Source organism: Narcine bancroftii, chromosome 13 (assembly GCF_036971445.1).
Source record: "Narcine bancroftii isolate sNarBan1 chromosome 13, sNarBan1.hap1, whole genome shotgun sequence".
Taxonomy (NCBI): Eukaryota; Metazoa; Chordata; class Chondrichthyes; order Torpediniformes; family Narcinidae; genus Narcine; species Narcine bancroftii.
In genome coordinates this window covers 60,811,291-60,828,606 of record NC_091481.1, presented here as the reverse complement: position 1 = coordinate 60,828,606, position 17,316 = coordinate 60,811,291, and the positions used below count along the sequence as shown (strand labels likewise).

General features: G+C 46.4%; 2 protein-coding genes across 3 annotated transcripts in view; one reads left to right on the top strand and one right to left on the bottom strand.

The window, feature by feature from the left end:
• The first annotated feature begins 7,466 nt into the window (after positions 1-7,466).
• The window catches only part of il2rb (interleukin 2 receptor, beta), a 69,830-nt gene continuing 59,980 nt past the window's right edge, over positions 7,467-17,316 (top strand). Inside the window, exons 1-2 of one of the 2 annotated variants that reach the window (XM_069908009.1) lie at positions 7,467-7,578; positions 15,696-15,865. The gene's annotated coding sequence lies outside the window, so the exon portion shown is untranslated. The remainder of the gene's footprint in view (positions 7,579-15,695; positions 15,866-17,316) is intronic. The other variant, XM_069908010.1, reaches the window with a different exon arrangement.
• Positions 9,796-17,316, bottom strand: part of LOC138748214 (BTB/POZ domain-containing protein KCTD5-like) — a 139,924-nt gene continuing 132,403 nt past the window's right edge. The window contains exon 6 of the mRNA XM_069908019.1: positions 9,796-9,888. Coding sequence (XP_069764120.1) covers positions 9,805-9,888 — 84 coding nt within the window. The 3' untranslated portion in view covers positions 9,796-9,804. The remainder of the gene's footprint in view (positions 9,889-17,316) is intronic.

Genomic DNA, 17,316 nt, shown 5'->3' with positions numbered 1-17,316 from the left:
ATGTTTCACTTCAGTTAGATGCGTTTCCTGCACAAATGATATATCTATTTTTCCCTTCTTCAATAAATTTAGTAGCCTCTTTTAATTTGATTATGTATTCCATTAATGTTTATAGTCATTAATATTTATAGTCATATAGTTCAACGTGGCCATCTTATATCTTGCTTACACCTCTTTTCCACCTCCTCGCCACCTCCATCCCCCTTTTTCATCTCTCAGTTTTCCCTTATTAAACTCAATGTACAACAATACATTTAAAATATAAAATACCCCAACAGTTCCCACACCTAATAATACCTTAACCCCAAATGCTCCCCCCTCTCTGAGTTTCCCCTTATCCCTTGCCGGGCAACCACAATTCCCCTTTTCATTTGGGTTGCGATCTTGCTCGCAAGCATCAACCGATTTTGCAGTGACGGTTATTCCCTCTCCCCCCAGCCCCCCCAGAAAACACTTTTTTTTAACACATATAACAAAGCTCTCTTTTTTCCCCTTACTTCTTTCCTTCCCTTCTCTTTTCCCTCTTTAGTTCTTTACATATACATTGTTTTTACATCTTTATATATACTTTATCACCATTCTTCATTCTTAATACATCTCTTCATCTCTCCTTCTATCCTGCAAATGTTCTGTGAATTTTTGCACTTCCTCTGGATCTGAGAACAGTCTGTTTTGCTCCCCGGGTATAAATATTTTAAGCACAGCTGGATGTCTTAACATGAATTTATAACCTTTTTTCCATAAAATTGATTTTTCTGTATTAAACTCCTTCCTCCTCTTTGAGTTCAAAACTTATGTCTGGGTAAAAAAATATTTTTTGACCCTTGTATTCTAATGGCTTATTATCTTCTCTAATTTTATTCCTGGCCCGCTCTCTTGTCGTATATCTCAAAAATTTTACTAAGATGGATCTTGGTTTTTGATGTCTCTATTGTTTTCGGAGCTAATACTCTGTGTGCCCTTTCTATTTCCATTTCTTCCTGCACTTCTGTCATTCCCAGGACCTTCGGGATCCATCCTTTTATAAATTCCTTCATGTCTGTGCTTTCTTCACCCTCCTTCAGGCCCACTATTTTTACGTTGTTTCGCCTACTAATATTTTCCAACATATCAATTTTCTGAGTTAACAACTCTGTGTCTCTAATTTTTTTGTCACTTTCTTCCAATTTTTCTCTTGTCATTCACTTCCATTTCTACAGCCGTTTCCCGGTCTTCCACACTCTCTACTCTTTTCCCTATTTCTGTCATAACCAGTTCTAACCTTTGCATTTTATCTTCTGCTCTTTTCATTTTCCTTTTAATTGCACTAAATTCTAATGACAACCATTCTTTTAGTGATGTCATTTGTTCTTCAAAAAAGACTATCTATATTCTGGTCACCAGTTTTACCTTTTATTTCTCTTTGTCCAACAGTTTTACCTTCTATTTCTCTGTGAAGATCTTGGTCTTCTTCCTCTTCTTCTGTGTCTGTATCTGTGTTTGTGTCTTCTTCTTCTCTTCTTTGTGTCTGTGTCTCTTCTGTTTTTCCTGATGAGCTGCTTGTATCTCTTTGTCGGGCCTCCTCTTGCTGGTCCTCTTGCTGTTGGTCCTTCCCTCCTGGGCTGCTTGTTTGTCGGGCCTCCTGTCGTTGATCCTCTTGTCGGTCACCCCTCCGTCTTTCTCCCTCGTCTGTTTCCTTGCTCCCTCCTCTGCCGCCTTCCTCATCTTCCAGCTGAGCGCCCTGGTGTCGAGCATCCCTCAACTGTTTGCGCTGTGGCTGCCCGCTCCTCTGCTGAGCCCCCCTCCCGTCGGTGTCCACTTTTTCTTTTGATTGCGCACTGCACACTTTTGTTTGGCTCCGAGAGCCATTTTTAAAGTCCACCAGTCGGAAGGTTGTGACTCCGCAGGGCAGGCACTAACCTCGGGGATTGGGTGCTCCTCCCAACCACAACTCCCTGTTCCTTCGTGCAGGTAAGACCTTCTTCTTTCTTCTCTGGCGACTTCTGTACTTTTTTTTCAGTTGTTTTTACTTTCTCCTTCTTGGGTGCCATCTCCTTACTCTTCTCTGTAATTTTATCTTGTATTTCTTATATTTTATTTTTGTTGTGCTTTGTCTTTTCCTAACTTTTTTCCTTTTTTTTGGAGAGGGCTGGTTTTCACGTGACTCCTCCCCGCAATACCCTTAAGTGAGGTCTCACCAGAGATTTGTAGAGTTGCAACGTGACTCTTGAACTCAATCTCCCGACTAATGAAACCCAACAACCCATTGGCCTTCTTAACTATCCTATCATTCTGCATGGCAACCTTGAGAGGTGCATGGATTTGGACTCCAAGCTCAGCCTTCTGGTTTGACATTCCAAAACCTCGGGGGTATTGTTCAGACCAGAGGTAGTGAAGAGAATTGAAAGCCGTAACATAAATGACTTGAAGAAGGCAGCAGAGAAGCTGGAATATGATCGGATAAAATACCTCAGAAAATGAATCAATGGTAGATGGTCAATTATGATTATCAGTTGTTCCCTGACATGAGCACCTCCTCCAGCCTGCAACACAATTACAAGCTAGGGTGTGATGATGGATGAGAGGTTATGAGGACATAGATAGGGTGGACAGACAGCACCTTTTTTCCCAGGCCAGAGGTCATCTGTTTAAGGTGGGTGAAGGAAAATTTATGCGAGGTGTCAGAAATAAGGTTTAAGCATGGAGAGTGGTGGGTGCCTGGAATGCATTGCCGGGGGTGGTAGTGGAGGCTGGTACAAGACGGACATTGAAAGGATTTAGATAGGCACATGGATGCAATACAATTGGAGGGTTATGGGTGCAAGGGTGGGAAGGATTAGATCATTGTGGAGTAGGTTTACATCATGGGCTGAAGGGCCTGAAGTGCCGGAGACCTTCACTGGAGTCTCTCTCCCCTCCATCGACATGATCTACCGGGATCGCTGTCTCAAGAGGATGCACTAAATCATTGAGGTCCCCTTGAACACTGCACACAGCATCTTTCAGCTGCTCCCATTGGGGAAGAGATACAGGAGGATCAGAGCCAGCACCACCAGGCTGAGGAACGGCTTCTTCCCATGGGCAGTGAGAAAGGAACTGCTCACACTAACTATCCGAGACTCTCATATTCATGAAACAACATGTATTTATTTGTATATAGGAGATACTTGTCCTGCACATGTATTGTTTGTATGTGTGTTACGTCTGGTTGTGTGTCTGCATGTTTTGCACCAAGGACCGGAGAACGCTGCTTTGTGGGGTTGTACTTGTGCAATCAGATGAAAATAAACTTGACTGGGTTTGACAACATTTTGGGCTCAAGGTAATCAGGGGCTCAAGCCTGAAATGTTGGTTATGCATTTTTATCTTTGCTATATAATGTACTCTGTTTGACTGGATGAGATTTTCCAGCATTGTGTTTTTACTTCAATCACAGTGCCTGCAGACTTTCATGTTTTAGTCATCTATGTATTATAAATGAATCTTGACCTTGAAGATATTGTCCATTCAGACTTAAATATCACAGAGACAGGCCTTTTGTTACAGCCTATTGGTAGCACCGTTAGCACAATGCTAACCAGTGATCTGGGTTCGAATCCGGCGCTGGCTGTAAGGCGTTATCCTAGCGTCTGTGTGGTTTTCCTCCAGGTGCTCCAGTTTCTTCCCACGTTCCAAAGATAGGGGTGCCTATTACCGCGCTATGTCCCTAAATTTTAAAAAAAAATGATCTTTGCCAACCAAGCTTCCAATCTGAGCTGGTCCCAGTTGCCTGCATATCCCTGTAAACCTAGATGATTTCTTGCAGGGTGGCATTTGCATGGTCCGTGAGGAGTGGGGATAGTTGTGTTTCTATGCTGGTGGAACGTTTAATGTGAGAGATGGGTTGTTTCTGGGTTGACATTCCATGCTGTGCCTGATGAGGACAGTGTTGAGCTGTTAAACGACATCATTCACAAAGTCCTGGAGAATGAATCTCAACTCTAAACGTCGCCTGTCTCTGTTCTTCTACGGACACTGGCTGAACCTCTGAGTCCTCCCAACAGTGCCAGGATTCAACATTAATGCAGTTTAACTCTCTGTCCATTGGAACGGGTCATAGTCAGGATGAGTCAAGTTTATGGTCATCTGATTGCACAAGTACAACCTGACAAAACAGTGTTCTCCCGTCCTCGGTGCAAAACACACAGGCACACAACCAGACATAGCACACATACAGACAAGCAATACATATGCAGGACAAGTATTCTATATACAGATCAATAAATATTGTTTCATGAATATGAGAGTATCCGATAGTTTGTGTGTCCTGTGTGTGTCAGTCCATTCTCACTGTCTGGCAGTGCTGGCTCTGATCCTCCTGTATCTCTTTCCCCAATGGGAGCAGCTGAAAGATGCTGTGTGCAGGGTGGAAGAGGTCCTCAATGATTTTGCGCGCCCTGTTCAGGCAGCGATCCCGGTAGATCACATTGATGGTGGGAGTGGAGGGAGACTCCACTGATCCTTTCTGCTGCTCCTATGGTCCTGTGGATTGACCTCTGATCCATTTCTCTGCAGCAACCGTACCGCACTGTGATGCAGCCGATCAGGATGCTCTACAGGATGGAAACAGGCCATTCGGCCCAATGTGGGCCTGAGCCCTTCTTCAAGGTGTAAGTAAAAAGCAGGCATTAAAAGGCTGGGGAGCAGGGATGAAAGGGAAGAGGGAGGAGCACAGCCCAACAGACAAAGGGTGTTAATTGGTCATGGATAAGATGACAGGAAAGGTGAGAATTGATTGGGGGAGAGGTTCCTCAGCCACTTACTGTGCGTGTTTACAGCGTCTGCGGACTTCCATATTTCTGCCCTCTCCCTCCCTCCACCCCACCATAGCCTTAATAAAACTACTCCGACCAGGAAGCTTAATGTGCGACTGTGTACGCCACTTCAGTTTGTCCTATCGTAGCTATTCCCTTTGTTCTACATCTCCCCCATCTCTCCAACTGCAAACTAACTTGCATCTCCCTCTTTCCCAGTTCTGGTGAGGGTTCATGGGTGTCAAGTTTCACAAACAACCGCACGTCCTGTAATCTTGAGTGAAGCTGCAGGGACCCAGTTCATCAGGCAGCATCTGTGGAGAGAAATGGTCAGTGGACGTCTCGGTTGGGGACCCATGATCAAGACACAAATCTCCCCCCCCCTCCAAGTATTGGACCTAAAAAACTGACTGACCATTTCTCTCCGTCGACCCTGCCTGATCTACTACGTCCCTCTGGCTTCTTTGTTCACTCTCCTTCCACAGATACTGCCCAAACTACTTTCATTTCAGATCTGTGGCATTTTGTTCATTTTTAATCTCTCTTCAGCTTCCCTTGCCCCAAGCAGAGGAATTCCTGTCCAGGCTCAGGGCTAAAGCCCGTCCCTGCCTCACAGCGCCCTATCAGAAGAACTGGGGGTGTGGCCCAAAGCGCAAAGTATTTTTAAATTTAGCATGGTAACAGGCCCTTCCAGCCCACAAGCCTGTGCAGCCCAAATACCTCAATTGACCTACAACCCCCTGTAGGTTTTGAAAAGCAAGAGGAAACCAGAGCACCTTGAGGAAAACCTCGCAGACACGGGGATTACGTACAGCGCAGGATTTGAACCCAGGTTGCCGGCACTGAAATAGAATGGCCCTGACCACTGCATTAACCGTACCACCCCACATGGAGGACCTTGTTGGAATAGAGGAAGTCAAAGCTGAGCTGCTCAGGTGAGGGTCTTGAGTTGGCCCAGATGAAGACTTGCAAATTCAGGAGGAAATTATTTCCAGCTGCTGAAGAATCAGGAGATCTTTGTGTTTTATTACGCGTGATCATAAAGAAATCTTAAATTGTTGAACTGTGGCTAGCAGTCTATGAACCTTGCAACATTTCACTTGCGAATCTGTAGGGGTCATCTACTGCATCCCGTTGTGGTCTCCTCTACGTCGGATAGACTGAGGTGATCGCTTTGTTTGAGCACCTCAGCTCTGTCCGCCGCTGTAGCGTGGATCTCCTCGTGGCTACCCGTTTCAGTTCTCCATCCCATTCCCTTGCTGACATGTCTATCCATGGTCTCCTGTACGGCCAGACTGAGACCACCCGCGTATTGGAGGACCAACACCTCATCTTCCATCTGGGCATCCTCCAACCAGATGGCATTGACATTGACTTCTCTGGTTTCCCCCCTCCTATTTTCTTCCCTTGTCACCTTTCCCCTAGCTCTCTCACTCTCACTCTCACTCTCACTCTCACTCTCACTCTCACTCTCACTCTCACTCTCACTCTCACTCTCACTCACACTCTCTCTCTCTCTCCCTTTCTCCCCCCCCCCCTTTTCCCTCTGTCTCCTTTCACAGAGCCAAAATCAATTCTCACCTCTTCTCTCATCATATCCAATTAACACCTTCTGTCTGTTGGCCTGAACCCCTCCCCCTGCCAGTCTTCAGTTTTTATTCAGACATCTGCCTGTTTTTTTTTGTTGACACCTTGATGAAGGGCTCAGGCCTGAAACATCAGTAATATATCTTTATCTCCTATAGACGCAGTGAGACCGGCTAAGTTCCTCTGACACTTCGGTGTTTTTACTACAATCATGGGGTCTCAATAATAAAACTGAGTAAACTATTCCAGCATAAATGCTTTCATTAGTCAGGGGATTGAGATCAAGAGATGTGAGGTAAAACTACTGGTTGGACCACACTTGGAATTGTGGTCACTTCATTACAGGAAGAATATGGATGCTTTGGAGAGTGTGCAGAGGAGATTCACCAGGATTGGAAAATATGTCTTGTGAAGCAAGGACGAGTGAACAAAGGAAGAGAGGTGGCTTAATAGAGGCATGGAAGGTGAAGAGGGGCTTGGATAGGGTGGGCAGCCAGCATTTATTTCCTGGGCCAACAATAGCAGATACCAGAAGGCATCTCTTTAAGGTGAGGGGAGATGTCAGAGGGTTTTTTTTAATGCAGAGAGTGGTGGGTGCCTGGAATGCGTAGCTGGGCGTGGTGGTGGAGGCTGGTACAATAGGGACATTGAAAAGACTCTAAGATGAGTGCATGGATGCAACCAAAATGGAGGTAGGGAATGACTGTTACACAGGTCGGCACAACACCGTGACCCAAAGTAAAGTTCTATGTTATATATATTTATTTTATATTTTTTACAGACGTATGAGATTACTGTGTGGTGTGTGAGAAATGTATAATGTGTGTCTGTGCGTGTGTATGTTGTGGTCCAGACATATTCTGTTGTGCCTGGTTAGATGATAATGAACTTGATCAGCCAATGCATCTTTCAGGAGGCTGCGATAACTCGTGGGCAACCAAGGGTTTAGGTAATCACTGCCGTGATGTTGTAGGAAGTGGAAGCTGCCTCCCGCCCCTCAATCAGCACGGCATTATGAAGAAAGCTGAACCACAGTCTTTATAATCCATTCTTACATGCTACACCTCATTGTCGTCAAGGAGTCCGGCACTTCTCAGGCACACCACAAGGCCGACTCGCACGCTGCGCCTGACATCCTGTGGTACTCCATTCAGAACTCAGGCACTACTTTGTCGGGCTTTCACACACTCATCACCTGCTGCTAAGAGGGTTCCAGGAGGTGACTATGCATTTCTTCTTTTCTCTATTTAATTTTGTTGGCATTTCCAAAAGCTGGTGGCAGTGTCTCCATTGTGTGGGATGACAGTCAGATCCCAAGGGGACTGCAGTCATCAAAGTTGTCATTGCTGTTCGAGTGTTATTTATGGTTGTGTTAACGTTTACGGTTTGTACTGAGAACATACTGGTTCAGAGCTACAGGTTCAAGAACCTCTGAAGTCTTGCACTGGACTGATTTAATTATTGTGTGTGCACAATATATATATATATATATATATATACACACACGCACACACGCACACGCACACACACACACACACACACACGCACACACCCCTTGTATCCATCCCTCCTTGTAGGTATAATTGATTAGTGTTATGGTTAGCATAATGGTTAGGCCAATGGTTTATAGCGTCAGCGATCAGGACCAGGTTTTGAATCCTGCACTGTCTGTAAGGAGCTTCTCCCCGTGTCTGCGTGGATTTTCCCTGGGGGCTCCGGTTTCCTCCCACCGTTCAAAATGTACCTGGGGTTCTAGGTCAATTTGGTGTAATGGAGCAGCACGGTCTTGTGAGCTGTATGTCTAAATTAATATTTTTACATTTTTTTTTATTTAACTGTCGTAAAATCCCAATTGGTTCTGAACGAGGGAAGAAATTGGCATCCTTATCCAAGCAGGATTTGACTCTGGATCCAGAACTACGCCACTGACTACCAAGAGCGTAGCAGTTGGCACAAAACTATTGCAGCGCCAGAAGCCAGGGTTCCAATCCAGCGCTGTCTGCAAGGGATTGGGGCAGGGTGCCACGCAGCATCCATGGGAGGTAAAGAGTAGCCACTGTTTTGTTGAGGCGCGAGCAAAGAGCAGGCAGGTGCCTGGATTAAAAAAAGGTGAGGTGGGGTGGGGTGAGGTGAGGTGAAGAATGGGTGGGAGGAAGTGAACGGGGCAATGGTAAGAAGCTGTCGGTGGATATGGGCAGAAGAGGAGGAGAGGGGAAAAAACTGAGGTGATGGGGAGAGGGTAGCTCTCTAAATGGAGAGGGAGGGGGTAGGAAGCTGGAAGAAAGGAGACGGGATAGAGAAAGATGGGGGAGGGGGGGTAATGGAAACTGGTTAGTCCCATCTGGTTGGAGAGTGCCCAAATCGAATAATAGATCTGTAAGGAGTTTGTACGTTCTCCCCATCACCTCAACCCCTTAAATCCTCTTTCGAGTGTTTCCAGCAATTCTCGTAGCATCTGCACATATTTCAAGGCAAAAATTCCTGTCGAATGATCTTTTATTTGTTGCTGAATGCCTGCTTGAACAGTAAATACGTTACATCAGCAAGTTCCCCCGATCCCTCCTTCTCAATTCATCCTGAACGGAGATTGAATAGGGTTATATCAGATTATGAGAGGCATAGACAGGGTAGATAGCCGTTGGACTTTATTTTTTTTGATAATGAGAAAAGTACTCCCTCTCCCACAGGGTGTCCCACTCAAGGGACACTTCTGTCGTGACAGGCAGGACTTTGCTCTGGGACAGCAGGACACTGCAAACAATTCCTTCTGGGTGTACCCATCCACCCACAGACTGCCATAGACCCGCCCAGGTTGGCAGAGCAGCTCATGTGGATTGAAGAGGATGGGGGTCAGGTTCACAATGATAAATAAACATTTAGCAAAGAACAAACATAGACCGCTGACATCTTGTGAGGTTATCCTTTGAGATTTCAACATATATTGGGCAGTGGGAGTGTGTTCGCTTGTTCGCAGTGGGAGTTCTGATAACTTGGTTTGTTCGACCAGCGGGTCTTAGATTGAGTGGTATGGTTCCAGCAGAGAGAGAGAGAGAGAGAGAGAGAGAGAGAGAGAGCGCAAGTGTGTGTGACCATACACACATACACATATTTCTATTAGCATATATAGTGTATGTGTGCAAGTATCTTTGAGTGTATGCCTGTTTTGTGTGAGGGTTTCATGAATGTGTGTGTGTGTGCGCGCGTACATGGATGTGCACGCGTGTGCGGGGGTAAGCTAACTGCAATTGCATACAAGTTACCATAGATCTTGACAGAATGCGGTTCTGCCAGAGGAAGTGGTGGAGGCAGATAGAATGACAATATTGGGATGGGTCTTGGATGAAAGAGGCGGAGAGGGATACAGGCAACACAGAGCGCTCAGTCAGGAAGGGACAAAGGACCTGCTTCTATGTTATAATTCTCACCTCAAAGTCTCATGTCAACATCAGTCCCAAAATGTGACCTCCCCACAGGCTTTGATTTCCCTCTTTGCTGGGTGCATGCGGTCCAAAAAAAAAAGTTGCGGATCCTAAATATCCAAGATAGAAACAAAATGGTAAGAACACTCGGCAGATCAGGTAGTATGTGTGGAGCGAGAAACGGTGTCAATATATCACCGTAACATTTCAGGTGTTGTCAATATCTCTGCCTCACTGGTCCCACCGGTTTGTAACCCACCAACTTCAGTTACTCCCTCTTGTTGCTTCAGTCCTTGATGTATTTAAAACTAAAGGAAACATTTTTTCCCTTTTCTATCCTGTCCTTATTCTGTCTCCCATTTCTGCCACTCTCTCTCTCTCTCTCTCTCTCTCACACACACACACATTCTCCCCTTCTCCCTCTCATTCTCTCCCTCCCTCTCTCTCACTCTATATTTCTTTCTCTATCTATCTCTTCCTTTCTTGCCTGTCTCTCTCTCTGTCCCTGTCTCCCTCTCTCCATCTCATTCTTCCTTTCACTCTCGTCTCTTTCCCTCCCTCTCCCCCTCTCTCTCTTTCTCCCTTTCTCTTCCCTCTCCCTCACCCACTCTCTCTCCCCTGTCTGACTCTCACCTCTCTCGCTCTCTCTCACTCACTCCCTGACCCTCTTTCTCCCTCTCCAACACTCCTATCATCTCTCTCTCACACACACACCTTAACACTTTCCCTCTCTCTCCCTCCTTCTCCATCAATCCCTATCCCTCTCCTCCTCTTGGTCTTTGTCTCTCTCACCCTGTCTCTCTCCTATCTCTTTCTCCCTCTCTCCCCCCTCATTTCCACCCTCCCTCTCTCCCTCTCTCTCTCCCCTTTCTATCAATCTCCTTCTCTCCCTCCCCCTCTCTCTTTCTTACCTTTCTCCTTTCTCTCTCTCCCTCTTTCTCCTTCCCAATCTCTCTTTTTTCTCTCTCCCTTTCTCTTTCACTCTTTTGTTCTCTTCCTCCCACCCTCTCTCTCTCCCTCACCCTCTCCCCCTTTCTCTTCCTCCCATTCTCTTCCTCTCTCCTCCCCTCTCTCCCTGTCCCTCTTCCTGCCTCTCTCTCCCACCTTCTCTCTTTCTTTCTCCCTCCCTCCCTCTCTCTCTCCCTCACTATGCAATGTTATCTTTCTCTCGCATTATAACCCTGTGCACAGGAGCAGGAGACCATTCTGCCCCTTCAAACCTGTACCATCACTGAATTAGATCACAGCTGACCCAACTGTAACCTCAGCTCCAGATTCTCGCACAACCCCCAGCCTCACACCCCCCCCCCCCCCCCCCACCAGTAACACTCACCCCTTGCTTATCAGGGATCTGCCATTCATTTTCCTTCTCTATGAGTTGTCACTCAAATCCAATCATATCCCATTGGTGTAGTTAGGAGATTGTGGTCCTGCCTTTCCCCAGACTTTCCAACCTTTCCCCACCCCCCTCCCCCCAAGGGAAATCTAGTCAGATATTGATTGGCCTGAAACTTCCAATTAATCCGCATGAGACATTTGCCTGCAGATTTTGGCTGACAAAGCAAACTGAAACTGACAAAATAATATGTAGTCTGTGAAATACTAAAATATAGTTGTAAAAAGCCCCATTGTGAGCAACTGAAACCACAACACATGTGCTGATCAACCATAATACACACCAGAAGATCTGGTAAATTAGTAATTTTCTTCTAAATTAAATGGTGTGTTTTTTTTAGCAGTTTGTTGACTGCATGTCATTCTGACCCAGTTTGCTGTCTCAGTTGCCAGAGTCCTGACATTTTCCTGAAGGCAAATTCGATGAAGCCTTTTCTATTGGATACACCTTTAGAACAAAAGCAGTGGCTTTCGGGTGGGTGTCTGGCCTGTCCACTTCATACGTCGTATCATGTAGAGTCTTCTGTTCAATTGGGCCGACTGCTCCCTGCTGGTGCCCCACCCTTTCGTCCCTCACCTAACCCTTGTGCCCCCCAGCAGTGGTACTCTCTCTCAACTCAGTGTAGGGTAAAGACCTCACAGAAAGTCTGGAGCAGCACTTCAGGAGGGCAGCTGCTCCATGGATAAGATGTCTCCCAATCAATGTATGATCTCCTCCGTCTGCGGGTCCAATTGATTGCCCTGTACACCAGACACACAAAATTCCTCGAAACACCAAAGTCTGCAGATGCTGAAATGCTGGAGGAAGTCAGCCAGTCTCACAGCATCCATAGGAGGAAACAATATTAATATCTGGGGAGAATTTATAAGATTTAGAGTAGGTCACATACATACACACATTTTAAAACAGATCTTATTTGAAAGACTGAAGAATTCACATTGCAAGATCTCTTGGAGAATGGGAAGCACCTTTCACAAGTAGGTGTTAATTGAACTGACATCATAAGCACTTGTCCATTGTCTTCCTGGAGTCATGCTCTCTATCAGTACCCTTTCTGCAAAGTGCTCACAGAAAGGTCAATTCTGGATTGTTTACCTAAGATAACAACTTGACAAAAAGAAAGAACTCCTGTTGTTTGCTGGAGAAGGTTGGGCTTTTGCAAGACATGAGACATATGCTCTCTTTGGAGTTTCAGTTGGAAAAGAGAGAGAGTTGAGTTAACAGCTCAGTCAGTCAGTCGGTCAGTGTGTGGGGCATTGACAAGTAACTGAAAAGTGCAATCCAGGGAAAATGGTTTGAAACTGATGAAAGCAAGTTCCAGAGCAGTAGATGGTTGGAAGTGCTATCTGTCTGATGTTTCTCTTGAAATAGAGGAAGGAATGGAATTCTATGGTAGCTTGAAGAAAGGGGTTACCATCTAGAAGACCCTGATCCTATTTTCATGTTTGAAGTTGATTAAAAATAACTTTTGTTTTGAAAGCCACTTGTCTGAGGCCTTCTTCAAGATAGAAGCTAAAAATGTAGACAGGTATCTCAAAAAAGACTGAGAGACAAAGGTGGAAGAATGGGAGGGGAAGGAATCCAGACCAACAACTAGGTGGCCACCCATTTCAATTCCCCATCCCATTTCCCTTGCTGACATGTCTGTCCCATGGTCCCATGCACTGCCAGACTGAAACCACTAGCAAATTGGAGGAACAACACCCCATCTTCCATCCAGGCACCCTCCAACCGGATGGCATTAACAGCGACTTCCCAGGTTTCCGTTGAACAAGCCTCCTTTTCTTTTCCCCTCCGTCGCCTTTCCCCAGTGCTCTCTTTCTCTCTCTCTCTCCCCTCTCTTTTCCCTCTGTCTCCTTTCACAGAGCCAAAATTAATTCTCACCTCTCCTCTTAACATATCCACTTAACACTTTTTGTTGGCCTGGACTCTCTTCCCCTTTACTCAGACGCCTTCCTGGTTTTTTTTTTGCTTGTACCTTGAAGAAGGGCTCAGGCCCGAAACATCGATAATATATCTTTACCTCCTAGGAACGCTGCAAGACCAGCTGAGTTCCTCCAGCATTCACTGTGCTTCACTAAACTCAGCAGGTTACACAACATCTCTAGGAAGGAAAGGGATGTAACCAATGTTGAGGGCCTGAGCCTTGAACCTTGATGAAGGAGTATGATCCTTATTCCACCACAATATGTTGACGAAGGGCCCAGGCCCAAAAGGTTGGTTGCCCTTTGCTTCCTCTGGGCGCTGCATGACCTGCTGAGTTTCACCAGCATTTTTGTGCATTGCACTGCAATCACAGCATTCTGCAGTAAAACACAAATGACTGGAGATGCTGTGGTTGAAGTAAAAGCATGACAATGAGCAAAGATAAAGATACACAAGCAACATTTCAGGCTTGAACCCATCATCAAGGATGAATCGCAGCATCTCCTGTTTAAAGCCAACATCCAGGCCTTGGGCACGTGCAAAGCCACTTTCCCTGCATGTCAGTGGTGGTGCTCTGCTGGCTAGAGGTTCCCGCGAGCATCCTGAGATCATGGGGGGGGGGGGGGCTATATAAATGCAACTTCCTCCCGTTGCTGATCTGCCCTCCCACCGCCTCTCTCACTCTCTGGGTTAGAAGTGTGGTGTGCTGTCGTACAGAAAACAGACACAAGACTTAAAGACTGATCAACAGGCTTTATTCCACTTAAAGTCCCTGCTGCAGTTGGCTGTGGTTAGCTGTGCTGGCTCCGTGTGACTGACCTCGAGGGGCTGGATGTGGCTTATATCCCGGGGGATGATTGACAGCTGACCGGGTGGGCTTGATCCATTCAGGTGAGCTGATTGATTGCCGGCCAGGTGTTGTCTTGTCCTCCAGTGCTCTTCCTGCAGGAACACAGGTCACCCCCTGTAGTAGGCTGGTAGTGTATCACCACAAGAAGCTTCTCCCAAATTCACTTATGGGAAAGGGTTTGGATTTCTTCCTTTAATACACCGGCATTCCCACTTGACTAACATCTTTCATTAAGGCATTTCCTTAAGCAACACTCCTCTTCTAAAGAAAGGGCTCCATCTTTGATAAGTAAAACCTCTCTTCTCTCCCTCTTTCATTCTTTCACACTTTCTCTCTCTTTCTATCTTTGTTTCTTTTTCTCCCTCTTTAATTTTCTCTCTCTCTCTCTCTCTCTCTCTCTCTCTCTCTCTCTCTCTCTCTCCCTCTCTCCGAGGGGAGAAGACAACAGGGGATGCAGGGAAAGTTTGAAAGTGTGAACAGGAGCAGGGAAAGGACAGATAGCAACAGTGGAACTGAATTGGGGCAAGGCGTTCCCTAAAATTGGAAACTTAATTGTGGGTGCCATTGGGCTTTAGGATACTCTGGTGCTCAGCAGTTTCTTGGAGACCAGGGATGGGACTAGCCTGGACCTGGCGGCAGTCTGCAGGGGTAAGAAAGGTGGGGCGCGAAGGGATGGGTAGGGAGGCAGAAGAGCTTCCCCCCCCCCCCCCCCCGAGACTCTGGACCACAGAGCAAGCTCACAGTCTCTCAGCAGATGGTGAGTTTGAGAGCCCACCCCATTCCTATTGTTCTCTGGATTCAGATGTCTAAGAAAAGGTCGCAGAACTCGATCATCACATCCACTTAAAGGGATCAAACCTTTCTGAGTGGAAATTGCTCTGCGATTCTCTAACAGTATTAGCCACATCCTCCCCCAAATTACGTAAATTCTGACGCAGTCAATTACTAGTTCCCTAAAATATGTGAATACAAAATACTCAGTAGTGAAGGACAATGGAATATATGCCTCAGTGTTTCAACCACAGGTTCCACTGGAAATCAGATTGTCCTCTTATAAATCAATTCTAACCTTTGCTCTCTCTCTCTCTCTCTCTCCTCTGATCATATCCAATTCACACCTCATAACAACACACAGAAATACTGGAGGAATTCAGCAGGTCTCGTATTGTCCATGGGGCTAAAGACACATTCCTGACGTTCTTTGAAGAAGGGCTCAGGCCCTAAACTTCGGTGATATATCTTTACCTCCTATGGACACCATGAAACCGGCTGAGCTCCTCCAGCATTTCTGTGCTTTAACCTCATTGCCACCCTTTGGGAAGGAATCATTTCTCTTACTGTAAGGGATGCCGGGAGACACTAACGGTGACTCTTTGTCTGTGATCTGGTAGGCAGAAGGCAATTTATTGTAATATTACATGTTCTGTGCTACTAGGGTGACACAGTTGCTATAGCGGTTAGCGCAATGGCTTTACAGCGCCAGCGATTGGGACAGGACCGGGATTCAAATCCCGCGCTGACTGTAAGGGATTTGTAAGCTCTCCACGTGTCTGCGTGGGTTTTTTTCCTTCCACCATTCAAAATATATCAGGGGTGTAGGTTAGCGGGGTGTAATTTGGGCGGCATGGGCCAAAATTGCCTGTTACCATGCTGTAGGTCTAAAATTGTTTAAATTAAAATTAGATGACAAAATAAAAGGAACGTTTAATATTGAATGAGCAGAAGCTTAAAGATGTTTTTCACAGAGACACCACACAGTCTTCAACTTCACACCCTGGTCGGTTCCCTGAAAAGGACCTACTTTGTAACAGGAGCACCATATAGATGAGATTCCCAACTGTGCTCAATTCTTCGGCTCGTCTCCTGGAAGCAAACCAGCTTAACGAGAAAGAACGTCTTGAAAGGAATCGATCAGGTAAATACTTTAGTGAGTCTTTTGCCTGGAGTAGGGGAATCGGTAACCAGAGGTTTGTTGGGGAGGGGGGGGGCAGGGGGGGTAGAAATTTAACAGGAACCTGAGAGGTAACTTCTTTACACAGAGGGTGGTGGATGTATGGAATGCTCTGCTGGAGGCAGGTTGAGGCAGGTGCCACTGCAATGTTTAATGAGCCTTTGGACGGATACTTGGATTGTATGGGTTACGGCCTTTTATTGGCTATGGCCACCACCCCCCCGCCAGGACTTTAGACTTAGGCATTTGGCCTATGAGCCCGTGCTACCCAATTACACACAATTAACCGACAGCCCCTGTACACTTTGGAAGGGTGGGAGGAAACCCACGCAGACGCGGGGAGAACCTTCAAACTCCTTATGGACAGTGCCAGCCCCGAACCCGGGTCGCTGGCACTGTGACAGCTCTGATAACCCACTACACTAACCATGATCAAAGTTTATGGGCGCCCCCCCCCCCCCCCCACTTCTATGTGAAGGAGTCAGGTTTTGGTTTCTTCCACCCTTCTACCGACCACATGAAAATAAAACATTAAGAAATATTTCATGAAGTGAAAAAAAGACAAGACTTCAATTTAAATGTGCTGTGGCCCCCGGTGGGGCTGTAGGGCCCCCATTGAGAATGGCTGGTGGGACCAGGGTGGGTGGGACGCGCTGCCCAGCATTAGGAGAATGGTCCAAGTGACCTGTTTCCACACTGCATGGCTCTAAAGAGAACGGGACAGTAATGGACCATACCCTGAGGAAGGCCTCAGGCCCAAAACATCGGTAATGCATCTTAACCTCCTATGGACGCCGCGAGACTGGCTGAGGTTCCTCCAACACATACTGTGTTTTTAGGTCTGTAACTGTGCCACTTTCTCAGCTCCAACGAGTATTTTTATCAGTTAAAATTTCTCACGCTTGTTTCAGATTCAGAATTTATCGTCATGAGATTTGTTGTTTTGCTATAAATTAATGAAAAAAGAAGAGAAAGTGAGACAGTGTCTGTGGTTCATTGTCCATTCAATCTGATGGCAGGGGTTGAAGAAGCCGCTAGCTGCTCGTCTTCAGGCTCCTGCATGTCCTTCTTCGATGGTAGCAGAGTGAAGAGGGCATGGCCTGGGCGGTGAGAATAGAGGCGGCCCTCTTGAGACACTGCCTCTTGCTGATGTCCTTAATGGTGCTTCACAAACGTGGGCATCACAGAGGCATCTGCAAGGGCCTAGTGAGTCACTTTCTACAACCAGTCTTCTGGGTTGAGGTTATTCTCATTCCACATAGACCAGGATTCCCCTCTCACCTCCCCCCCACCTCCCCACCCCACTCTCCTTCACCATTCCATATGAACCTTGCCCGTGGAAGTCTTGCAACCGCTGCCTCCCTCATTCAATCCTGACCTCCGGGTGCTGCCGGTGTGGAGTTTGCGCATAGCTC